This window comes from Fusarium keratoplasticum, chromosome 3, assembly GCF_025433545.1.
Source record: "Fusarium keratoplasticum isolate Fu6.1 chromosome 3, whole genome shotgun sequence".
Classification (NCBI taxonomy): Eukaryota; Fungi; Ascomycota; class Sordariomycetes; order Hypocreales; family Nectriaceae; genus Fusarium; species Fusarium keratoplasticum.
Genome location: NC_070531.1, coordinates 1,254,018 through 1,278,970, shown reverse-complemented (window position 1 = coordinate 1,278,970; position 24,953 = coordinate 1,254,018). Strand labels below are relative to the sequence as shown.

The following is a 24,953-nucleotide window of genomic DNA, read 5'->3' as shown; positions in this document are numbered from 1 at the left end:
TTGGTCCGGAGACAACCAACAGCCTTGGTGTATTGGTCATGTGCTGGTCGTACATCCTTTCGGTTCGACTTCTTGAAATGCAAGGCCGGCCGGTACGATATAATATTAGGGATCGTTTATGGCCCGATACGACCCAGCGCCAAAGGGGAAATGGGGTTGATCTCGACCTCGAGGGTGCGTCGCCCTCGCTCGTCAGGTGGCTTTGCGCGATCCTCAGTCCCAAGATGGGTTGGCGAGCCATGGATCTAGGACAACTACCTCCATGGGCAACGTCTTTTAACACGGGTATTAGAATTAGCATCAAAGCTTCAGACTCAGTCGCAGACATGCGTTTGCCCCCCACCTCTTCTGAAGCCACGGAACTTCTCATCGAACTATGTCGGCTATTCAATCTTGGTGCCGACCCAACAGGAGACTCCAGCCTCCAACCGATGCCTCTCCACAAGGCGTCGTTCATGGCCGCACTTGTGCTCCCTTTCTATACCTTTATGAGGCTCCAGCCCCGGCTCCCTCGCCCACATCTCACTGGGCCACAGAAGAATGGCACTTTCAGCAGTTGTTATGAACAGAGCATTCGAGGGTACCTCAGTGATATGCGATATTTCATGGCCCTCAGCACCTATCCACCTTCGATTGGAACCATTATATGGAGTATCCTGTGGCAACCGGATGTTGATTGCAATCTGGTTGGCCCGTGGCTCGCAGCCGTCTTGGACACGCTCGAGCCAGCAATTAGCCAGGAACAACTTGAGGTTATAGCAAAGGTCTTTATTTCCCGCCGACCTCGAGTTGCCATTTGGTGGGTGGCTCTCTTCCTGCTGGGCGACCCTACTCTCCTTGGGTGGATTCTACGATATACAGTGAAAATGGAAGAGAAGTACGGATCCGGATCACTATCGCCACCAGATCCGATGGTGTCTGCTTGGACCGGTTCCAAGCAGTCATTCTTGGATCTTGAGAAGGATTCTCTCTATACAGAACCATCCGATCCAGTGTCTAGGGCCGACTTACTTCGGTGCCGCTACGATCTTAAACTTCAGGATTGGGCGAGCGTAAATGTAGCATGGCGACCCTTTGGATATACACAGAAGGGGCGGGTGGAACTCGAACTTTGGCCGCAACTCGAAACCGAGTATACTCGCAAGTACCACTCGTTCACCTGGTACATTAGGAAGAAGCCCATCTCCGACAAAGGCTTTCGAACACGTACGGGGCGAACGGTGGGCAACATGCCAGACGACTTAGAGATGCGTACCTCGGCCGAACATGTGGAGAGAGATGACCAAGCCATTAATGTCCGGCCGTCGAAAAAGATTACCCTCAGGATGATGTCGTTTCTGGTAGAAGACGCCGCAGGTGGTCGTAACTGGGCGAATGCTGATATGCCGGGAAAGCTTGAGCAACACCGCTGGCTGCGCGATTGGGAAGGCCTCTGCAGCAGGGATGTGGAAATCGTGGAACCCGACGAGAAACCGGCCAAACCTCCATCATGGTTCCTTGAGGAATGGATCGAGGGTAAACACGAGTGACAAGAGGTGTTGTGGGAGTGATGGATCCGAAGCACAGGTTGCTCTGGGAGTTTAGATGACAGGTCGCGAGGTTCGGAAAGGAGTTCTAGAGCACCCAGGCCCCTGGGGATTCTCAAAGATGCACACAAGGTCATTTCCATAGTGGCTTGGGAGCCTCGGCTTAATCGTCGTTCTCCTCTTGTAATTGCCATCCTTCTCTCACTTATCCTCGTCCTGGTACTGCGGGATAGTCTGGGGTAACCTCGCACTATTTGCCTCAAACAGGGAAGGCGTCCTCTAATAGAATCGTCCCGACGGAATAAACTCCAAACTCTCATCTCAATGGCAACCCTCGCACTATTTCTCTGGAACAGGTCGAGTATCCTTACTGGATATTTCCTTCTTGTTAGGGATGCGTCTCCTTCTCGACGCATTTAAACTATTTGAAATGCCCTCTCGGACTTCCAAGGGCGAGTTGTTTCTAGATCGAATAAGAACGAAATTCACCTTTCTTTATAGCATCTTCCCAGAACTTGGGCTAACACAGTTACAATGTTCATCTAGGCTCGGCTATCTCTCTTGTCTTTGATCTTTATTACACTACAACTTTTCAATTTCGTTCGATAGTATTAAATTGTAGACACAATGGCGGAAATATTCCCTTCGTCCCTATCCGCTAATAACGCAGTTGCCTACTAAAACGGCCGGGTATATACAATCGACAAGGAGAACCCATGGGCCGAGGCCTTTATCGTCTCCCCTAACGGCATTTTCGAAGCAGTCGGCAGCGATGTCGAGATCAAGAAGATTGCAATAGGGAGAAACCTCGTCATGTTCAACCTGCGTCAGAAGTTCATCATGCCGGGCATTCACGACGCCCACACGCACCGGCCACGACGCAAACGAATACACCCTCGCTTCCAAGATTAACAACGCACAGTGCGCTTGCTCCTACAAAAACGTCTTTGGGGACTGGGTCGGGGGCAGCTTCTGCACAGCTGACTGTTTTCCAGACCAGAAGCCCGATAGGAAGTACCTCGACTAGACTTAGCCTGACCAGGCTGTATTTGTTCGGGATGTGAGCGTCCACAACGTGCTGCTCAACACTGCCGCGTTGATAAAATGCGGAATCGACCCGGAGAATGCTCAAGACCCGCCTGGCGGCAGGTAAGTTCGCCGTCCGGACGGCACGCTCACTGGGGAACTGGTGGAGAGCGCCCAGCTGATGGCCTCCCGTCATCTCGGACGACCTCCGCTGGCTTTCGTCAAGGAAGCCCTCCGCTTCGGCATTGGGATGTGCCACCGCTTCGGCGTCACCTCGTGTCAAGAGGCATCGGCGTCGACGGCATACCTGCACGCTGTGAGAGAGCTCGAGGCTGAAAATAACATGGGCATTGATCTTAAACGGCGCGAGGGAAGTAGGCGCTGAGATGAGAACGGGGAGCATCGAGGTTGGCAAGCGGGCAAACTTCATCGCGGTTGACAGGGATCTGAGCAAGGGAGAGTTTGCTGGTGCCAAGGTTCTCAAGACTTGGTTTGAGGGTAAGATGGTGTATAGCTCGAATGTCACCGGATCTCGAACTTTTTGATAGGTAGTCACTAAAAGATAAAAAGGGTTAGCAATTGACCTTTCAAACCCAACAGCCTACCAAAAAGACCTCAAAAGCATCCATGATTGCCTGTCTAAATTGGCCAAGTGTTTCGATTAGGCGTGAAGAGAGAGTCACCGGGAGCTGTACCCTCTGTTCTGCCTATCCGGCCAGAATCATCTGGTTTCAAGAGAGCCGAGTCGCGAGTAGGAGTACAGGAAGAAGGACGAAGACCAAAATCCCAATTTGAGCAATGCTATGGGAGGGCGAGAGGCATAAGAGCGCGGCAGCATAGACGGCAGAAGGATAATGGATAGCAGAGACAAGAAGCCTCATGGTACAATAATCTATCATTTTGGGTCGTAACTATAGTCTATGCCATTATCATGCCCCCGTCACCAGCTATACTATATTAAACCAGCCTGCTGGTCCTCCTCATTTTGTCTCCATCTCGCCCATTATTTTCCTACATGAGATCGCCAAGACGCAGCTCGTCGATAATACTGCGATCCTTCATAATCCACTTCCTCATTCTCCCACCGCGCTGGTGAGTAAGTATTATCCTGAGTGTTGAGGCGCACAGCATTGGGGCGGCTGGGCCGACCGTCATCTTCATCGTCTGAATCATCGCCGTCGTGTTCGTAATCAGATGTCTCATCGTCCATATCACGAGTAGACTTGCCATATTTGGAGTTGTTGGGCATAGGTTGGTTGTGTGATGCGCCCTTCGAGGTCCTTGACGGCTCGAGATCCAACTCTAGATCAGAGAGGTCGAGCTCAGGGAGCATCGGCTGGGAGGATGAGTGTCCCGAATGACCGAAAACAGTAGCCGGCTGCCAGTTAGTCTTAGCAGTACCCTCTTGCTGCCTGACTTGCTGGCTTTGCTCAACATTCTGATGGTGAAGCACGGTGTTCGCAGGCTGCATATCTTCTGTGTCCACCCGACGAAGTTGAGAGGAAACGAGATATCCCAGGCCTCCACCAGCTGCAAGTACAGCAGCACGATCGACCTTGCCACCCTGCTGAGTGGATGAAGGGTTGTTGCTTTGCTCTGACTTTGTCTTCTCTTCCTTGCAATCCTCGGCCTTGGCTCTCTGCTCCGCGGCGGGCACGCTTCCAGAACCAGGGGCACTGGCGGTAGGAGCACCTTGCATATGGCCAGGAAGAAGAACCATAGGGAGACCTGCCATCGGGGCTGAGACTGGTCGCTTCCGTTGTGCCAGTGCCGCCAGGTTGGTGTCTATACGGGCCTCGGGCTCGATAGCGGAAGGCGGCTCGACCTCGACCTCCGGTGGCTGCTGTTGCTGCATTGGCCTGGCGAATGGCGACCCATGCCCGCTTGACGGAAAGCTCTCGGGTGTTGCAGGTTTCGAAACGGGAGGTGTGGACTTTTGAAATGAGGGAACACGGCGGTGTGGTGCTGTTGGTCGCTCGGGGGGAAGATGCTGGGAAACTGACGAGGCTTCGAAGCCTTCGAGGCCCAATAAGGAGGGCATGCTGTTGTTGGACTGGACCGTGATGCCGCCTGCGGGCATCGAGTATCTATAGTTGGTCTGATTGAAAGCCCCAGTGTTCAGACCTCCAAGCCCGGGTATCATGCTGGGTGGGTGGGCTATCTGGGGCTGGGCAGGCTTGAAAGGTTGGAAGGTCTTTGTCGAAGCCGCCATTGACGGTGCCTGTGTCGCACTGGAATAAGGAAAATAGGCCTTGTCCACAGTCTGTTCCGGCGTAGAGTCGGTTGGGATTGACTGGTAGTAGCTCCAGCTCTTCCTGTGGTCTTTGGAGCTTGTCACTCCAAGACTAGAGGGCGCCGGTCCAGGCCATGCCACAAAGTTCTTTTCGGACGAAGGGCGACTCAAGGCGACGCCAACTTCTCCCTCCAGTTCGGCGATTAGTAAAGATTGCAGATCTGAGGGAGCAGTTTCGTCCTTGTGGTCACGGGTTCCGTCCGTTGATGAAGTTGTCGAATGTGCCCGTTCGCGAGCCCCATGGCCAATAGCTAGGCTCTGAGGCGGGGTATTGAATCCAGGAACCAAGCTCAATGGCACCGCGGTCGATTGGGGCTTTGTTTGAACTTGTTCCTTGCGTGTTATCGTCTTGGGCAGCTCTGACCCAGACCGGGGACGTTCTCGGAACTCGGAGACGTGAGCATTCAGAAAGCTAAGAGCATCGTGACCGGCTTTGTCGACTTCTGGGCTCATGCCAGGGCTCCATGAGACAGCACGAGGCCTTGAGCCTGAGGGAACTAGTGAATTGCTGCCGGTGTTTATATGTAGCTTAGGGGGCTGTTGTTTTACGTGGTGTCCCTCATCGTGCTGAATTCGCAATGTCGGTAAATCTGTGTTGGATGACGAAGTCGTGATGTATGAACGTCGCCTAAAGTCTATTGAAGCTGGGAATGGTTCCGTGTCAGATGTTGAGGTCGTACCCTCGGGGGCGTACGGCTGGTAAGCCTTGAACGACACTGGAGCGGCGGAGCTCATGTTGTATGAGACATGGGCTGAGTTCGAAGTCAGTAGAGAGAAAAGTGAGGAGAATAGAATTTGGGTCGGGCTCGAAGCTCTATTTCATAGATGGGAGCACAAAGAGGCGTAGTTAAGAAGGGTCCATGCCCGCTGACGGCGCCAGGATTATTAGCTTTAGCATCGCCGCGTTTCCCTCCAGTTGGGAATGGATCTGGGTTCCGTGCGTATGGGCTCTAGACGTTGGATCCCGTCTCACGCACAGCCGAATCATCCCTGTCGTCTGGCTTGGCTGACTGCAGACGCCATGTAGTGGATGCTGCCAGCCTGTCATGATCCTTCGTGAACTGGCATCTGTATCGATTTTACCTTGTTGGGAGCGTATAGATAGGGTGACCTGTCCTGTTTGCGAAGACCGCAATTTGAGTATGCGACATGAGCTTCGAGGAATATTCCATTCTTAGATGGAGTACGCTTTTACGAGGAACTGGCCCACCGTCTTCAGCCACCCCCATGGCTTGTTCTGCATGCACGGGGCCACGGGATAAATCCCTGTATCTTCACCAATTATAGCCAGAGGGAGACTCACAACTGCTTCTCAAAGTGCAAGAAAGAGGCGGTTGCCGATGCCATGTTAGTGGTTCTTCACCAAATGCCGACAGCCGGATTAGACGTCCACTAGCCATAAGGTAAGACAACCATTACAGCACGCTATTTGAAATGTCGAGATGGTTGCTCTGCTTTGTCAGGTCTCGGTTAAAAATAAACACAGCCCATGCCCATGCGCAGCAGCAGTTGCCAAGCCACCTGCTGCGCGTTTTCCCCATTGACTGACGAAATCCCGCCTTTTTGCAGCGGCTGGTATCCGTGGCCGCGTCTATTGGTGTCCGGCTCGTCTAGCCCGGAGTAGTATTGACGCCGAGGGCGGGCTTGTCTGGTTCCGTTGGCCGCGGGTGTGACAAGCGCTTCAGCCCCGACTTTTGGTGTTGTCTTATCGAGTATCGCAGGTTGGGCACACGTGAGTCGCAAACAAACTTGGGCGTTTTGTGGCTAACATGTTACATTAGTCCTGGCAAGCCCAGTTGTGCGCAGCAGCTCCCTCGACGTGGATGGGACGGGACGACACGAGCATCCTTTGCGCACGAGTGTGCCTTGTGTTTGATCGAAGTGTACGCGAAGAAGGTATCGGACCTGCCTGACCTTATCTTAAGGTTAAATTGACTAGTTTCTGGGCTGGATCCCAATAGACCGGGGATGGCAAGTCCAGACTCCATTCCCTGCGTCTCAGCTCGGCGACTTGAAAATCAGGCTCTGAGCTGAGACATGTCAACCCTACAGAAACGCAAACAGACAGACACGATGTAAGGAGAAATCGACTCGAGACAGCTCGGCTCAGCCTCGATCAAGAATCCCCAAGGCTCTATTTCCAGAAGTGCCTTGCATCGGCTGCAGCCCTATGGATGTGTTCCCCTCGGCGTTTCTTGGTGGAGGCTATGCCAATCCTCCATCACACACACACAATCAAGAGTCCAAACTCTCCAGAGCCTGCTTCTCTAGCCGAGAGTCTGCAGCCAAACAGCCGCCCCCAAGGCCCCATAATACTGCAGAGGGCTTCTTCCAAGGCTCTGAACTATTTCATTTGAGGCCATGTTGACCAGGCTGTGGCGTTTTTCAGCTCTTCCCCCCTGCGCAGGACCTTGGTAGGACTATAATAAAGCAAACATGTCCCGCCGATTGATCCCCCAGCAAGGCTGCGATTCACATCATCCTCCCTCGACACCATGGGCCACAGGTGCGCGGGCTACTACGTCAACTGCACGATCCAGTTTGGGCAGGATGGCAGCGTGAGCAGCGTTGGCAATGTCACCCGCGGCGAGTTCAAGCCCAACGCTGATGTCGCGGGGATCGGCGTGAGTTCTTTAGCCAAGACTTGGGGTTTGTCTGGGCATTGAGACTGACAAGAGGCTTAGACCGTCTTGGCTCTGGTTATTCCCACCGGGTTTGGCCTGTTTGTGAGCTTGATCATTGGCATGGCCTTGATCCTTGACCGTGTCCCGGGCGTTTATCGATTTCTTCGCAGGTGAGAAAGGTTCCAGAGAGGATGAGTGGAATGCGGTGCTGATTCCTTTATAGACGCCCTGTCCTGCGAAATCTTGTTCCTAGCCCGAATCAAATTCCTGTTGAGCTTCCAACCGACAGCCAGCCCTTGATACACCACGCGAACTCGTCGGCCACATTGGCATCGAATACAGGTTACGAGCAAGTTCCCCTCCAGGACCATCCAGAACATTCTCCTGGTCATGCGCACAGCGGAAGGGGATCTGCCGCAACCTACTACGATGACCACCCAGAGAGACCCGAGCATCGCGCCCAGCGAACGGCTCACGCAAGAAATCCTCGCCATCACTGGCGTGGCTCCCGACCAAAGGGCACGATTTACTACCGTCCCATCACACAGAGAAATGTTGAACAGGCGGTAGCAAAGCCGTCAGCCACAAAAAAGCGAAGCACTATCATGATCAGTCTGTCTCAGCTTCAGGACTTTTCAGACCGAAACACTCTCTCAGAGACACGATACGACATGTTGGAAGCCATCATGCTCTGCATCCCTGATTCGCAGATCCTCATCGCGCTGGCTCTCGGTCTCAGCTTTGCATCCCGGAGTAAATGCACCACTTCACAGTACCACATGAACGTCGTCGTTTGGCTAAGTCTGATCGCTTGTACAAACTTCCTTCTGGCTTTTACGCTGGTGCGCAACTTCTGGCGCTCAAAGCCGGCGGGAATCATCAGAATCTGCTGCTTCACGGGAGTCCTGATCTTCCTGATGTTTGTGTTTATCTGGCAACGCAGAACTGGTTGGACGACTGAATCTTGGCCTCCGGACGAAAGAAAGGATAGCTTGATCTTGTTCAACGCCATTTGCTTCATGCAGGAGCAGAGTCTGCACAACTTTACCCATCTCTCCGATAATCAGTACAGCAAAGTGGGCAAGCTCGTTTCGACCAGCCAACCCTTTTCAGAGCTGGACTTGCTGTCATATCTGATCATCTGCATCATCTTTGTGATCACCCTGATCATCAGAGTGTACCAGTTCTTCAAGTTCCGCACAAACGGACCCCCACGAGGGTCCCATACCGACGACGAGACCAAAGGGCTTCGAAGCCTTCCCGCCAAGACGTGGCTCATCATGGCATGGTGGCTCGTCTCGTGGTTATGCTGCGGCATCATTTACATACTCGCGACGCGCCGCATCTTTCACCTGAGGAGCTGGATCGCTGACTCGGAGTGGATGGAGTCGGATGAGTTTTCGTCTAACCCAGAGAACGACGTGCGTGGGTTTGGCCAGGTCACGCCGCTTGTGGCGACGGGGGCTATTATTCTTGCCGCGATGGACACGATGAAGCCTCGGTAGGTTTTACGAGACGCTTTCGTTTCGAGTAGCTTTTGCTAACTGTTGACGCAGATATGTAACTTGCAAGATCGTAGAAGAAGAGCCTGTCCAGGAAAATGAGGAGGCGTAGCAAGATATTACCAGCCACTGCTGGATGTACAAGGATGACCTTAATCCCTTATGCGGCTCGATCTATGAGCAATTTTCCTTGTATGAGTGGGTGAGCATGTTGACTTGGTTATCACGGCGTACAATGGCGTTGGTGAGGGTATTGTGATATTGGATGTTGGGCATTTAGTTAAAGCCCCTGTTAGCAATAGAAACGAATAATTACAGTTTCTTGAACAGGGCATCATTCATGCCCTATCAAAGTTAAATAATCTCATAAACTACCAAGACAAGGTGAAGTCCAATCCTTTACTCCCTGCTACTTTTCTTCCCTAGAACGACATAAGGCTGAAAGCTGCCATGATAGCATCTTCTGAAGAACCTCAAGCTGTACTTTAACGGGGCGATGTCTGTTGGGGCGGTTCTGGTTTCCTCATTGAGCCCACTTCAAGCATCTTCACCTGCATATAATCCTTCTACCGAGCTGACGGGCCTGCAGCCATGTCCGTCAAGTCGCCAAGAGCGGATTACGCGGAGGAGGAGGTCTCCGGACACCTCGGGTTGAACCCCGCAAAATGAGATCTTGAAGTAAAGAAGCGAGGCAAGATCATCTCCTCGTGCAGGTTCTACCAACTTCCCTGCTAATAAATAAGGGCAATATCCCCGCTAAAAGCAAGAAAATAGCGTCTTGTTTCTGGTCTTGGTTCGGCAAAACTTCATGTTAGCAAGCTCGTGCAAAGCCGAAGGGTTGTTTTTGCATGTGACAGGCAGAAGTAGGGAATGACTTTCTGACTGCGCCGCGCCAGTTGAAAGGGCTCACGTGGGACGGTTTCGGACGGGAGGACTTGAACAATTCGTGGCTCTTTCCGTTTTCGAATCTGATTTCCATCTGCCTTCATCACTCTCCTTTTTTTTTCTTTTCCTTTTGATCCGGTCAGGTGAAAAAGAGTTTCTTGTCTGCGAGACATGCTGCTCAAGAGGGCCCTGGAGTCACAAGAGTCGCTGACGTCGCGGGGCACACTTCCAGAAGGTACATGGCCCAAAGTACCTGGGGTACAGTAATGACGCCTGGATACCGTCCAGTGGCTTACAGTGGGTAGCAGCACCTAGCAAGGACAGCACGGGAGACTTTGAGGCCGTGTAGATGGCTGCCTTTGTGAGTTGTCTCTTTCATGAATGTCATCATCATTATTATCACCACCACGACTGCCGTCTTTTTCCCTCCCTTCTTCACTTCTTCTTCTTCAACCCCTTGTCGTTCCCCCAGTCTCTCCCGTCGGCACGTACAGCCCTAGCAGGCCCCATCAGCTAAAAGTGGCGCCCCCCATGACATAAACCGTCCCCAAGCTCTTTATTAGCCTCCACTGTTAGTGACTTGATTTGTGACCCTCTGACGTCGCGACGCGGCCTGGCTGAGCGTTCACGGAACCGAGCGAGCACGGGGACAGTGAACACCTCTCCCTCTCTCTGTCTTGCCGCCTCGGATTCATCGGCGATAGCTTCACTTCATCTCTGGTACTTGCTGCTGACTATTCGACCATCCCAGGATACCCCTTGGCTGTCCCATCTTGGATCGTCGCCCATGTCTTCCCGCGACGATGCCTCCCTCGGCGCATCGCCTCCCTCCTACGAATCCCAACCCTCGACTGGCGGCGCGCCCCCGACCTATGCGACTTTCTCGCCCGTAACCCTCTCCGCAAATACTCCTTCTCGATCTTCCCGTCGATCAACCATCCTCGTCCATCAAAAGAGCCCGCTGCTCCTTGCGACTCCGCCCCAGATCACCCGAGCACTTGCCTATAGCCACCCCTTTCTGCTCCCGTTAAACAACCTAGCGGGGCTGCTCACCTGGAGCACTGGAGATCCGTGGCAGAGCTTCCTATTAGTCTGCTTCTTCTGGGCTGTCGTTCTCTATGGAGACGTGGTAGTGACATGGGCTGGGCCTGTCATGGTAGGCGTGGCTCTTATTGCTGGCATGTACGGCCGGAGGTATAGTCCTCTCAGTAGTAGTGGATGGGCCGAACCTCGAAGCCAACACAGAGATCCTGCGTCCCAAGGCGCAACTCAGACTGGTGAGGCCAGCCACCAAAAGGGGAAGCCTAGCGTCAGCGAGAAACAGTCGAAACATGTCAGGGGAAACTCCGAGGTCACCAATACTAAGCACCAAAAGACGTTGGATGAGATTGTCGAGACCCTCAAGGAGTTCACAGGGAGATGCAATGTCCTTCTGGAGCCTCTCCTCGACATGACGGATTTTCTCAGCACCCAGAGAACACCGACTAGTGCTACGACTCGACCGGCTGTGACCGTCATCTTCATGCGCCTCCTCATAATTACACCTATTTGGATCGCTCTGACTGTACCACCATGGAGGGTCATCACAACAAGGCGGGTTATACTGGTCGCTGGCACAATCATCTTGACATGGCATGCAAGAGTTATGAGGGTTTCGAGGGCTATCCTTTGGAGAAGCTCCATGGTGCGGCGGCTTGCGGCCGGAATCACCGGACTTCAGTTTGACACTCCCGAGAAGCCATTCCGAAAAGATTTGGAGGTGGCTGCTACAAAGGGCTCAGAACGTGTAGCTCAAGAGTCAGAACTTACAAAGGCTCTGGGCAAGTCTTCGAGCTTTTCGACAAACCATGGACGAAGGAATGGCCACGCCAAGACTGCTGGTGTCAAGTTCACGTTTATCATCTACGAGAATCAACGACGTTGGCTGGGTCTCGGGTGGACGAATAACCTCTTCGCATATGAACGACCTGCCTGGACAGACGAGCATAATAACCCGGTACCTGCAAAGGATGACTTTGAGTTACCCGAGGTGGAAGACGGGAGTCGTATGGAGTGGCGATGGGTTCAGAATGGTCGTTGGCGCGTTGATGGAGTGACCGATGATCAAGGGGCCGTCGACTATGATGGAGAGGAGGGTAAGAATGGATGGATCTTCTATGACAACAAGGTACGCAAGGACAACTAATGCGGTATGAACGAGGATACTAACACTCGCAGTGGCAAAACGGACAGCGAGGCCAGGATGGTTGGAGCCGATGGACGAGACGACGGAAGTGGTATCGTGATGCCGAGTTGGTTGAGGTGGATCAGTCACAGGATGCTCACGCCGGTGATGCGGTAGAAGCCAAGGACTCTCCCACGATGGCCAAGTTGAGGACTCAACAATACAACTCGAGCAACGAAACCATGGTTCCCACACGACCCGACGCGGCCGATCAGGCCCACGCCGAGGACCTCAGCATCGACGACGCGAGTTCCAAAGCAGCAGAGGATTCCCTGTCAGTACACTCGACATCTTCAAGATCATTCTTCCGGTCACCATTAATGCGGAAGCGTGTCGCTGACCGATCCGTCACGGATAAAGAACGTACTAGGAGGGCCAGTAGGACCAGCAGCTTGTACAACGACGATGACGCGAGCTCCCTTGGAGCAACTCTTGCACTGGAGATCCAGAAACAGGGCAAACCGGGTGGACAGTGGGGGATTGGCGACGAAGCACGAATGAGCCTTGAGTGACGATGCGACGAGTACCTTGACAGCGGCATTACCACGGCCAGGTCATTGGCGTTGACAGGTTTTTGCAGGCGAGTTTGTTTTATTATCTGGGTCGACGGTGCTTTGCAGGTAATTCTGAACTGTGGTTCACAGGCGCGACTGATTTATTGGTACTCATGGCTAGGTACGAGGGAACGGCGCATGGAAAGGTTGTCTAGGTATGCGATGGATGGATGGATGGATGGGTGTAAGATAACGACGGCAAGGAGAGGATATGATGAATACCAAGTCTTTGATTGACTGCATTTCTGTTACAGGACAAAGGGAAACGGCATTGGGTGTCTCCCTTGGCACAGCCATGGCCTCATGACGGCCTAGTGGGAATCAAATCAGCGCCGGCGTGATGACCATGTCTAGAGTCTAGAACAAAGAACGGGCTTGTGGTGCGACTCAACGATGGCGCCTCAAGGGGATACACGGTGCAAGAGTTTGTCACACTCGGAATAAAGGCAGATTTTTGGTGGTAGCACTCTCAGTCGTGCAGTGCAAGTAACGGTTCCTTTTATATGACGTTTTCTGTTTGTCCTTGACCGAGGTCGTTTCATGGTTTATGAGTTGGCAGTCCGACCATTTGCACTTTGCCAGTGTTCGTCAGTGTTGGCGACTGTCGCTTGGTCAACATTGCACAACTTTTATATTTTAAAACACGAATTATCTTACCTTCTCTCTTGCTTCTCAAACGAGGTTATTGTTTTCTCGGCTTCAAACATCTCCAAGATGGAACCTCCTCCGCTTCGAGGCCCGATTCGCAAGAAGAGAAGCACTCGCGCAAGCAACCTCACAATCTCGCTCGCACCCGAACTCGCTCCTCCATCCTCTCGAAGCATCACTTCGCCCGTGAGACACTCTCCCGCAAGGCCCTCCCCCGCACGGCAATCAGCGCCCTCGTCTCTCGTTTCTCCAGTTCGTAGTACCACCATCACTCAGCAACGCAACTATTCCGGCCCGTCGCCCGACTTTCTCGCTCCTCCGCTCAGCGCGTCGCTTGTTTCTGCTGATTATGGATCTATTCGTTCGGAACCGCCTGAGGAGAGGGCTGATTCGACGGAGACGGTTCGAGGGCCATTATCTCTGGATAGAGGAGGGACACCGCCCCTGACGCCTTTTCCACGCTGGGTGAGCGACGACGAAGATGATAGCTGCGATGTTCGTGGATGGGATGAATCAGTTCAGCAGTCTACATCACGAATGGATAATAAGCAGCATGGCTATGATGGTCGTCATATTCCCGTCACTATAGTTCGGCTTGAAGGGAGATGGATCATCAGCTCTGCGATTCACGGATTCGTCCTTGTGACGCAGTTTGCTGTTTCTCTTGGTGTTTTCAGTGCTCTTAGGTGGGTTACTGTGTGGAAGGAGGATGAGCCCGGGAATGACTTTACTGAATGGTGGGAGATGTCCTTTGGTACGTTGAGATTTGCTCTAATCAGTTGCAGGCTATGGACTTTCGTCGATCCCATTCTCGTCACGCTTCTGCTTCTATGCTCCGTCACTCTCCTCGCCCACGAGGTGAAGCTTCTCTCATCCGTCGCCCTCTTATATCTTCAATCCCTCATTCTCGCTGTTACGACCGCTGCAAGCGTCGTCCTCTGGGCACGCTGCTTCCAAGAGCAGAGCCCCGAGGTCAAGGGCGTCTTGATGGGATGTAACGTGATGCTTTGGGGTCTTGCCCTGTTTGGTTTCATCAGAGCTGCTGTGGTGTGGAAGGCTGAGTTGAGCGAGGACGGGGGTATGGATGTTGAGAGGGGTGTGGCGTATGGGACGTTTGTGCCGTGGGGTGTTGGTGATGAGAGACGAGGTTCTCTTTGAGGACTTGGGGGTTTTTTTTTTTTTCATTCAGGGGGGCTCTGTGGCTCTGTTGACGAGATGTGATTCAGTCTACCCTAACATTTTGATGCCTATAACATCGCAGAGACTCTAATCTCTGCTGCAACCGTACTATACACCCCGCTTGAGCTCCTCCATGTTTTGAAAAAGTCGGTTTCCCTTGGGTTTCTGCCAAGGCTTTTGCACACGCCCTCCACGAGCTACTCTGCCGCGACCTCGACCTCGACCTCGACCTCGACCTCGCCCTTTCTAACAGTTCGGCCAAGGACTACGCGGGGGAGTGTTCAACTGAGTGTGAATCGTCAGTAACTGACCTAATGTCTGATGGGTTGATAGGCAGATATCAACTTACTGTCATGGTTGGCATTGCCTCCCCGATGAATTCCATCATCATACATTTGCTGTACTCAATTGCTTGGCAGTGCCCAGGGTAAGTAGTAAACTCATCGTACCCAACCCAGCGATCTCGCATATTTGTCCGAAACATAACAGCTCTTTCATAATAGGTTAGCAACTCATTGGACAGAGTATTTCGGGGCAGGCAAACACGTACATTGCGTAGGCTATGCCGGCAATGCTAGACATAACCTGCTCTATTAAGCCGGGCTCTGCCCCCTTGTGCATTTCCGACGATTTCTGAGCATTTTCAGCGGCCATATGGTATATACGGCTATCAATCGCGAACTCGCTGTCTGGAGGAGCTCTGGATTTGCCTGCTGCCAACCTCTTCTTGATAGCCGTGCGATAAGGGTCGCCACAGTATTCTGCTGTCATGACAGGAGGAGCACTAGCGGTGGAGTCCCTTCTCTTACCAATGCCGAATCTCTGTTTGGGAATGCCCATGACGAATTTATTGGCTAGATTGTCGCGAGCTGGGAGCTCGCCAGTCGAGTGACGTCGAGGCAGAGAGTACCTTTGCTGGTAGATTTGCTGTCGTGGAAAGGCTGCCAGCTGCGGAGAAATAGGACTGGAGGTAGAAGTGCAGAATGTTCGGGGGCTTGCTGAGGGTTGCGATTCCTTTGGATCAAGGACTTCGGGACGCTCGAGTTGTGGCTCTGGGGAGGTCGCCTCAGGGTGGGAAGCCACTGGGTCAGTGCTATCGTTCCGGGGTCGCCCCTTTCCAAATTTCCCCTTCTGAATTTTGGCCGCTGGGCGACTGGCGATATTTCGAGGATGTGCTTGGGTATTGTGTTCCTTTGGGTTGAGGACACTCAGCGATCCGGGTTGAGGGTTCCCCTCGGGAGGGTTGGTTACTAGATAAGGGCCGAGATATTGAGGATTAGATAATGTGTTCCGTCCATCTGGGTTGTTGGGAATATTCCGAGATCCGGGCTTAGGGTTCCTCTCGGGAGGGTTGGTCACCGGATAAGGGCCGAGATATCGAGGATTAGACGACGTGTTGCGTCCATCCGAGCTGTTGGGAGGTTTGCGTCCTCGATTTGGGCGGTTCTTCTGGTCACGCATGGTTGACGGCGAGGCTTTGTCGCCCTGAAGCGCCTAGTATTCTCGCTGTACTTTCGGTGTTCAGGTTTTAGAACTGTTTCAGTCTTTTTGCGTTGTCCGGTATATCGAAAGGGTTTCAGTTTCTCTTGCTTCTCGTGTTCCACTGACTGGGCATCATGGACAGGCGAGTGTATGGGGCGACGAGAGATATTCCTTGGTCGCCGAATGAGATAGTTGATCAACGCGGTGCTTTTATCACACAAGCAATGGAGAGAATTTATACTGCTGTCTGTATTCATCCTACGTCAGTTACTGGAGGGGTTCTTTCGTCTGTTTTCATCACCAAGAGGCAGGCTTCCATCTTATATGGCCTATCGTATCAATTCTATAGCGGCATTATATCAAAATCAGGGTATAGAAATGAGTGAAAGATGTCGCGGATGCCTTCTGATGGCTCACAGGATTTGACAGGGCACAAAGGACGAAGAAGGAGGTCGCCTTGGCGACCTAGACATTTACTTGCTTCTTGCACCCGTGGATCTTAAAGGTAAGTGAATGTCCAGGCTAGACCAGGCCAAGAATCACGTCGCCCGAGTTGTTCAATTGACGAATACATACCTACGCAACATACCACGAGCTATCCCAACACCTAATGCCTGTGAAGAGGCCATGGCAGAAATACTTATCACATGGATGGTGAAAGCATCATGGGTGCGAGAAAGACATGATTACCCGTGCATGTAACATAGTCAAATCTGGGAAAGGTTAAAAGGAGATAGGGTGAATGCGACAGAAGTTGTGAACTCGTACTCGATTGCCAGTTAATGCGCACTAATAACCACACACGAACATGGCAAATACGATGATGTAAGAGCAATCCCTCTTGTATTAATCGGAAGGGTCACCATAAAAATGTCAAAAGGCATGTTGACGGGTGAGGGTAGCTGAATTGCCTACGCGAAGCCATCTCAAGTTCACCAGGTGATGCGACACAAGCGATACTCGAGACAATCTCGACAAAAGAAATATTTTTTGTTTCCAATGATGGACTAGAAGCTAGTGAACCCCAAATTCCCAACCACAAGATGTTCCAAAACCCAACCGTTCGTGAATCCACATAAACTCGTTTTTTCCGTATCCTCAAAAAGACAACGCCCGAATCTAGACAGACACCAACAAGAACGACCCAACGTCTCAGACAAAGGGGGAAGAATGGTGACAAATGTCACAATGGTATCTCAATGATTTTCGACCATGGTTGTGGTGAGAGAGGGTGGTTTGAGCTGTTTATTTGCAGCCAGAGCAAGAGCCTGAGACGATGTTAGCGAGGTGTCAAGGGTCAGGGTCAAGATGATGACTTACAGCTAGAGCCGCAGTTGCAGCTAGAAGCGCCAGAGCATCCGCAGTCGCCAGCCATTGTGATTGTTTTGTGAGGGTTGGGTGTTAAACCGAAAGTTGAAAGAGATTTAAAGTTGTTTTGTTTGTTTGACAGTTTGAATCGCTGCTGGAGAAAGAAAAACGACAAGGAAAGGAATCTGCAGGGCCTTATATAGAGGCTGCGGCCTTTGTGCGTCTGCGTGTTTTGTGCGTCAAAGATCCACCGGCTGATGCGGGATCAACGTGGGATGAGGGGTCGCCGGGCGCTGGTTGGCGATCTGAGATGGGGCGCTTTTGAGTGATTTTGGCGGTGGCTTGAACCTTTGGATGCCGCGTGATGGGGTCATTTGTTACTGTAGCTGTAGCTGTGGTACGAGATAACAAAGTTCCGTGTCGGAGCATCGAGAAGCTTCTCGAGGATAAGCTCATGACAGACTAGGCAGACAGAAACCTTGTATGCTGTTCCTTGTCATTCGTGAATGGAATCACGCTTCTCTTTGCGAGAAACATCTTTAGGTGTCCACTGGAGTTACTGTAGTCTCCCACTGGCCCGAACAGCAAGGCCCTTCTTTGCCACTCGATTGACCGCCACCAAGAGATGCGTCACTATCGCCAGCTCCGATCCAACTTCTCGTGCCAAGTTTCACAGCTCGTCTACCATTTGTCAAGACACGCTTGAAGAACATCGTCTCCAGATGAGACATCCCTGAACGCCCCTGTCGGCATGGATGACGGACATGGAACTCTTCCGAGACGGCTTCCAATCCACCAACCATAACCTTTTCAGTCCCCGATTGCACCCCCCTCTCGTGCCCCTCTTACGCGAGGTTGCCGATGCAAAATCCGCGCCATCGGGGCGGGGTTCGCAAGTCGGACTTCACAGCATCGAGCCTGAGTCCAATTGAGCATCCATGTTTCTTATCGCGAGGACTATGGGTTCTGATCATGCATTTGGCCTGGGATCGATCACTCAGTATACAGTAGCTTTCTTTGCTATTGAAGGCTTGAAGCCATTCCCAGTCCTAACTTGGGGTTGATGCTGTGATGCCAAGACGTAGTGATGGGGCCCTGTCCGACAGCCATGTCTTGGACCCTGAAACACAACTGAAGCAATACACAGTAAAACACTTAACAGATAGAATAACAACACAGCGGCATGTTATCAATCCGTACCTATATCACATCTGTTTCTCCAGAGCTCGGCAAGGTCTTGAAACCCAATCGAGACACAAGCAATCTGTCATGGCCTGATTGCTGTAACAACCCAAGATGAATCCAAGTATATAGATTCGCGTTTAAAGACTGTCAATAGCACAAATTCCTCTACAATTTCAACATCACCGCCTTCCCAACACATTGCCGGCGCATCTTTAAACATGAATCAACCTCAACAACCATCCTCAACCCCTCGCTCCAACAGCCAGCGAACACACCAACCTCGACGACGAGGCACTCGCGGAGGCGGCAGAACAATCCATTCAAACTCACCCAGAGCCAGCACGTCCTCAGAGAGTACAGCTCAAACCGTTCACGACCCTGCTGCTCGGCAACAAATGAAGCAGACCATGGCCATCGCCCTGATGACCAACCCGGCCATCCCATTGCCCTTTCCACTAGCCATTCCCCTGGGAATCACCATGCTGGCATTCCCAAATGGAAAGGGAAAACCAAACGAGTCCTCTGGTTAAGCCATAAACTTGAGAACATTTTCCATTCCGAAATCCGGGTATACTGCCACATAATTCGACGTTGGCCATGATGTTGATGGCCCAAGAAAGTCCCCGTCACATGCAGGATACAAGGCGGGCTTCCAGAGACAGAAAGAAGAACAATCTCGCTCGTATGAAAGAGTAGAGATGTAGTAAATAAAGGGTCATTGTCTAGGAATCATTTAGCACATACGAGGGTGATGATTCAACCTCCGCACGCTGGTATCACTTCCCCTTCAAGACTATAGAAACATAAACATGGTCTCCCCACAAGCATCGATAGTACAATCCATATCACCACACCTAAACTTGGATCTGCTTCCCTTATTCAAAATGCCCCTTGAGTGAAGCTTCAGCTGTTCGCCAACAGGGGCCATATCAGCCACCGGTGCGATGGGCGGACTCCTTGGGGACGAAACCTCCTTTGATGACTTGTTGATTTCATCGACGCAGAGACTACATACCCATGGTACAGGCCCAAAGGGACAGTTGTGGGACATGCGTCTTTTGGCTTGTTTGATCGCTCTGGTTTCCATCTGGTCCAGTGAAATCTCAAACGAAGTCCACGGGTCGTCGACTTCAAACTCATCCTCTGTCTGTGTTTTTCTCCTCTTGGACTCATTGAATGCTTCATCAGCATTCCTTTTCTGGGTGTCGATCTTGGTCCTTAAGTATCTGTCCTTTACGGCTCGTCTTGGCTGAATCCGGGTAGGCTGTGGAGGCTCCTCGATATTCTTCTCAGGTCTTGCAGCGCTGTCTGCTTCAACCTCGAGTTCTATCTGACGACTTGCATACTTTTTGAAATGCTTCTTGCAGAGAGGTGCTTGAATGGGCACCTGATCATGAGAACTTGTGCTTGACATGCTGGAATTGGTAGTGAGAGATTCAGATTGTGTTTCGTTGCGTAGTGTTGTCTAGAAATTGTACCACCTTGAGTGATATATCCGGCTTATCCCACAACTCAAACCATCTCTTTGTTAGAATCTCTGGCTTAGATGAGGGCATAAAACCATGCGTCTTTCAGTTTCTTTGCTGTGGCATAGTGGACATCCTTCATCTCTTTGTTCGTTCTGGCTTTGTTGGTGCTCCCAACCCTGGCCCCGTATCAGGACCAAGTCATGGGGCACATGGCAGAGATAAAGGCGATAGAAAATGGGCTTCTATTTTAGGGAAAGCCTTGATGGGTCTAAAGGCTACTCGTTCAATGTCTCTAGGTGAACATTCAACCCTCTAACAGCCAGTAAGTCTCTGGATAGGGTAACTATCTTGATTCCCTTTTGACTACTTCTTGATGAATCCCATTTTCAGACCTATAAACTAGTTTAGCCTATTATATGCAATCTATGAGGGTGTGAAAAACCCATTTCTAGCTATGTCGCCCTCTGCTTGATGCCACGAGAACGAGGGAAGGTGTCTGATGACCGGCCTCAAGACACTGCAACTTCCCCCCAAATTGCCATTAGAATGATCCTCTATCTCATATTTCACACGTTTCTATAGCTTAAAAGTCCTAATATTCGATGATTCAAGTCCACAATACCCTGTGTATCCGCTATGCAATGTTTATAAGGCTATGTTTTAACTTGGACACTATTTCGTGGAATGTGTGACCTGATGTCATTCTGCATCACCGGCGCCGCCGTATCTTCTCTATTGCATAGTATCTATCTAGACATTCAGCAACTTTTAATCCTTCACGATCCTTTCTGCCATGTCGTCGGTGCGTAAACTTGTCGGTCAGTTACCTCTCCCCTCCAAAAGCTAGAGCTGTGTTCCTTGTCTATGCGATATGTTGCAGAGATGCTATTCTTTTCTGTTTATGAAAAAGGCTTAGACATGAATAGAACCGCCTAGTTCTTAATTAGCCATGAATGTAACTTGGCGCGCCTCAGACATGAACCTGATAGCGCGCTCCTCCACATCTCGATTTCCAAAGGACAACCTTGAGAAACCACGTGTACCATGACTCAGAGCTAATACTCCCCCGCAATCTTGATATCATAAACTAAGCCCTGCAATCTGCTCCGCGCTTCATCTCATCTTCCCCCCCAGGTTCGAAGGCGTGACACGAGGTTCGATGTGGAGTCGCGGCAAACGGCGGACCGAACGAGATAAAGCCAACCCAATGAGGTCGTTTTCCGCTCTCGCGATTCTTCCTAATGAGGACAACACGAATGACAAATGCCGGTGGTCGGGGCGGCTATTGCCCAACGGCCTCCGAAGGCCGGCAGAAGGAGGGGTGCTTGATTAAAGGCCCGGGGTAAGGCAGCCTTGAATGTTGGAGGGCAGGATAACCTTTCTAGCACTTCTCTTGAGATATTCGGATAACGATGACGCGCAACTTTCGACTTGCTGTGTTGGAGTGTGATACTCCCTTTCCTTCTGTCAACGCTTCGCGTGGCTCGTATGGGAACATCTTTCGGGACCTTCTTCTCAAGGGCCTCGACGGTCTGGGTGAGAAGGGAAGCGACGTGAGCCTTGATCTGAGCAAATGGGATGTTGTCACGGCGCAGGAGTATCCCAACGTCGATGATGTGGATGGCTTCTTGTTGACTGGAAGCAGTGCGTGCCATACCCGCTTATCTCTGAGTTGCGCAAGCTGACCTTTACAGAGTTCACTGCTTTCCACGATGACCCTTGGATCTTAAAGTTGGTCGACTTTGTCAGCAAGGTGTACACAACCACCAAGAAGCCTATTGTTGGTATCTGCTTTGGTCATCAGATTATCGGTCGGGCGCTGGGCGCAAACGTTGGACTAAGCCCCGGAGGATGGGAGATTTGCGTTGACAGGATCAACCTCAACGAGACCGGACAGAAGCTGCTGGGCGTTTCATCACTCGTATGCCTCAACATCCTTCAGTTAATCTCTGTATACTAACAAGTGCAACAGGGCCTGCATCAAATGCACCGAGACGCCGTCCTGGACGTCCCCAAGGGCCTCGTCAGCCTAGGCAGCAGCCCTCGATGTGAGGTCCAAGGCCTCTACGAGCCAGGCCGCGTCATTTCCTTCCAGGCACACCCCGAGTTTGACGACTTTATCATGTCGGAGATTATGGAGGCGAGGTACGAGCAAAAGATCTTTGACAAGGACATGTACGAGGAGGGCATCACGAGAGCGCGGGCGGCGCACGATGGAGTGCTTGTGTCTTCCAAGATTTGGGAGTTTTTGCTGTGAGCGATGATTTTGAGAGTTGGTCATGTCATTTTATGAGTTTGATGAGCATAGAACAGGAATAGAAGGACTATTGTCTTGGTCACATAGCTGTTTGATGATACTACTCGTCTCATCCCACTACGTCAACGTCGCACGTTCCAAGGGTATACATTATCTATTATGTACTGATATGGGCTATATATTTACATCCAAAATGTTCCCTTTGCAAAAATAACCACACAAGTATCCAAGGTCCTTGGTCTGGGCGACCCAGCTAACGTTGTCCTTCGTGTCGCGACCTTGGCACGGGAACTGGGGAAGCGCTTACGTTGAGTCGTAAGCATGCACTTCTCAACGGTAGCTCGGGTACCGTTATGAACGCACTCACTCAAGGTTGGCAGAGCTGTTGTAGCCTGACCAAGAGCTGATGTGAGGCTGTAGCCATCTTGACCACCCCGTGCTCCACTAGTCAGCGGCGTTCATGCCATCGGTTATCCTATGAAATGACCCGTGTATGGCAAGGCAAGAGATACAGCATCTGGCACCTGTCATTCTCGATAGGTATTTCGGGAGACATCGAGTACTCCTGGTCAGCGGTGTCATGGCCTTTAGATCCATGATCAGGCTACTCGATACTCGGCACCGCACGAGCCAGTCACTGCAAATGCCTAAGAAGTTGACCCAGAGACCATTGGCCCTTGATAGAGAGATAGGATCCCGCGCTTCTTATCTCACGCAAATGATATCCAGATCTGGTGCTCCCGCATCGCCCTACACAAGGTCCAAGGGCTGACCTGCTCCAGCGGCTCCCGCCAGATATGTTCAAGCAGCACTAGAGTCTGCCTCATGTTCCCCAGTCCGATAGTGTCAAGCATGGTCTGTAATCGGTCCCTTAGAACCTGCTGCACAATCGGGTCTGACGTGCAGCAGCCGATGACGGCAAGGGGCCAGCAGAGACTTGTGTTTATCCTCTCGCTAGCGGGAAACTGATCGAGTAATGTGATTGCTTCTGCCACGGCGGAATCCATCAAAGCCTTGTGGACACTGGTGTTGGCTTGTGGCTGAGGTGTGCCCAGCACCGACCAAAGGTAGAGCAGAACCGCCTGCTTCCATACCAGGCCGGCGAGTCGCGAGTAGGGACTGACTGAGGGATCAGGGAAGAAACCCATGACCTGTGACTGGAGAAAGGAAAAGTTGACGATACTGTCGGGGCTTGGGGGAACTGTTTGTCCATCTACGACTGCCAACATGCTCTGTCCGAGATGGAAGATTTGGGAGATGAGGATGAGTAGTTCCAGCCAGCACCCGCATAGTTGGCCGACATATTTCCGGGTGACGAGCTCTCTGGCTCGAAACTCGATGTCTGGACTTAGCAGCGATTGCGAGTTGTATTGAGGATCGATAGAGATCATGCTGGTGGCTGCCATGTGCATGTAGTACTCGATAAGAAAATCCGGCAAGTCGCCGTACGGTTCAGTTTGGCCTCCAGTGAGTAACGTGCTCACTAATGACTTGGAGGCTGTAAGATGGTCAAAGATGGTTCCGTGAATGTCTCCTTTGGCGACCTGCGACAGTGTCAGTGTCTAGCGATTAATGAGAAGCTGCGGGCATTGCAGACCTCGGTCAAGCACATGATGAGACTCCCGACAGTCAAGACGAGAGTATTCTCAGCATTCCCAGAGACATATTCATCGACGACATTCCTAAACATGCGCAACGAGTCCGTGTAGTATCTCTGAGCGACCTCATCAGTGGGCAGCGGCTCAGCCGACGCCTGACGATGAGCAGCACTCTGAGCGAGGATGAGCTGTAAGACTAGAGGTTTGGAGAAGGCCAGCGGGATGAGCTTGGAGATAAAGGGGTTGACGTCTGTTGAGCCGTTGCCCATGCTGTTGGCTGTCCGTGCTAGGTAGTAACTGAGAAGCTCGTAGGAATGGTGGCCTTGCTGAGGCAGCATCGACATTGGCATGGGGATGCCGCCGTTCATGGTGAAGCCTGCATCTGATGGCCCGGCTGATGCGACGGCCAGGGCGAGAGCGTTGGTGACATCTCGATCATACCTGGAAGCGGGAAGTATAGTGGTTGGTGAGTCTGACGAGCTGGCTGACGACGTGGTGGTTGAGGCAGAAGGTGAAGGTTGACCTTGATCCTCAGCCTCGTCATCAGCCTCGGCATCAATCATGTGGGCATCATCAGACGTCGGGGAAGTGTCGTCAGGGGGACCGGGCCCGTTCTGGAGCAAGCCGGGATGTGACGAGGCGGAGACGACAATCGTCGGCTGGTCCTCCGGGTCCCGCTCGGGCTCCGGCTCATGGTCCGATTCAAGCTCGGTCTGATGCCGGCGATGCTGGAGAGGCTGCGAGAAGGAACGGCGCTCAGTCGTGACCTGGACTGGACGATGGATACCTGCCGACGCCGAGTCCGGGGCGACCGAGGCACTGGCCTTGCTAGTCCGCGGCTGGGACGATGATGAAGAGGAGTTGTTGTTGTTATTGTTAGTCGGCTCGGGCCAGTGACACTCGAGCTTGTTGCGCTTGCAGCCGCTGCACACGGGCTTCTTCTCATCGCACTTCTTCTTGCGACGACGGCAAGTGAAGCAGCCCGTCCTGCTCCGGATGATGGGCATGGGCCGCATGCCGGAGAGGAAGAGTGGGTTGACAGATACAGGATCTGGGGGACGCAGCAGCGCATGTCCCGGCCTGCCTGCACGAGGTAGGCCCTTTTGCCACACCCGTAGGTAGAAGCCAAGCAAGGGGTGGCCCTTGGGATCTTGCTTGCTTGGTCGAGCAGCAGCGCGCGGTTTGATGGCGAG

General features: G+C 52.0%; 8 protein-coding genes across 8 annotated transcripts; 5 read left to right on the top strand and 3 right to left on the bottom strand.

Annotated features, from left to right (window-relative positions):
* Window positions 1–224: 224 nt before the first annotated feature.
* On the top strand, window positions 225–1,529 carry NCS57_00379600 (uncharacterized protein; the record flags this gene model as incomplete). Its single annotated transcript, XM_053053779.1, has 1 exon — window positions 225–1,529. One exon carries the CDS (start codon window positions 225–227, stop codon window positions 1,527–1,529), a length of 1,305 nt encoding a protein of 434 aa, XP_052915939.1.
* A 2,026-nt stretch (window positions 1,530–3,555) lies between these two features.
* On the bottom strand, window positions 3,556–5,580 carry NCS57_00379500 (uncharacterized protein; the record flags this gene model as incomplete). Its single annotated transcript, XM_053053778.1, has 1 exon — window positions 3,556–5,580. The coding sequence occupies one exon, from the start codon at window positions 5,578–5,580 to the stop codon at window positions 3,556–3,558; it is 2,025 nt and encodes a 674-aa protein (XP_052915938.1).
* A 1,760-nt stretch (window positions 5,581–7,340) lies between these two features.
* Window positions 7,341–9,083, top strand: NCS57_00379400 (uncharacterized protein; the record flags this gene model as incomplete). The annotated part of the gene is made up of 4 exons (XM_053053777.1): window positions 7,341–7,469; window positions 7,530–7,639; window positions 7,693–8,970; window positions 9,026–9,083. 4 exons carry the CDS (start codon window positions 7,341–7,343, stop codon window positions 9,081–9,083), a joined length of 1,575 nt encoding a protein of 524 aa, XP_052915937.1.
* Window positions 9,084–10,205: 1,122 nt separating this feature from the next.
* NCS57_00379300 (Peroxin/Ferlin domain-containing protein) lies at window positions 10,206–12,592 on the top strand (the record flags this gene model as incomplete). The annotated part of the gene is made up of 3 exons (XM_053053776.1): window positions 10,206–10,217; window positions 10,608–12,023; window positions 12,074–12,592. 3 exons carry the CDS (start codon window positions 10,206–10,208, stop codon window positions 12,590–12,592), a joined length of 1,947 nt encoding a protein of 648 aa, XP_052915936.1.
* Window positions 12,593–13,348: 756 nt separating this feature from the next.
* Window positions 13,349–14,440, top strand: NCS57_00379200 (uncharacterized protein; the record flags this gene model as incomplete). Its single annotated transcript, XM_053053775.1, has 1 exon — window positions 13,349–14,440. One exon carries the CDS (start codon window positions 13,349–13,351, stop codon window positions 14,438–14,440), a length of 1,092 nt encoding a protein of 363 aa, XP_052915935.1.
* Window positions 14,441–14,965: 525 nt separating this feature from the next.
* NCS57_00379100 (uncharacterized protein) lies at window positions 14,966–15,922 on the bottom strand (the record flags this gene model as incomplete). The annotated part of the gene is made up of 1 exon (XM_053053774.1): window positions 14,966–15,922. The coding sequence occupies one exon, from the start codon at window positions 15,920–15,922 to the stop codon at window positions 14,966–14,968; it is 957 nt and encodes a 318-aa protein (XP_052915934.1).
* Window positions 15,923–21,317: 5,395 nt separating this feature from the next.
* Window positions 21,318–22,162, top strand: NCS57_00379000 (GATase domain-containing protein; the record flags this gene model as incomplete). The annotated part of the gene is made up of 3 exons (XM_053053773.1): window positions 21,318–21,549; window positions 21,600–21,826; window positions 21,878–22,162. 3 exons carry the CDS (start codon window positions 21,318–21,320, stop codon window positions 22,160–22,162), a joined length of 744 nt encoding a protein of 247 aa, XP_052915933.1.
* A 710-nt stretch (window positions 22,163–22,872) lies between these two features.
* Window positions 22,873–24,776, bottom strand: NCS57_00378900 (Zn(2)-C6 fungal-type domain-containing protein; the record flags this gene model as incomplete). The annotated part of the gene is made up of 2 exons (XM_053053772.1): window positions 22,873–23,706; window positions 23,760–24,776. 2 exons carry the CDS (start codon window positions 24,774–24,776, stop codon window positions 22,873–22,875), a joined length of 1,851 nt encoding a protein of 616 aa, XP_052915932.1.
* Between the last annotated feature and the right edge of the window lie 177 nt (window positions 24,777–24,953).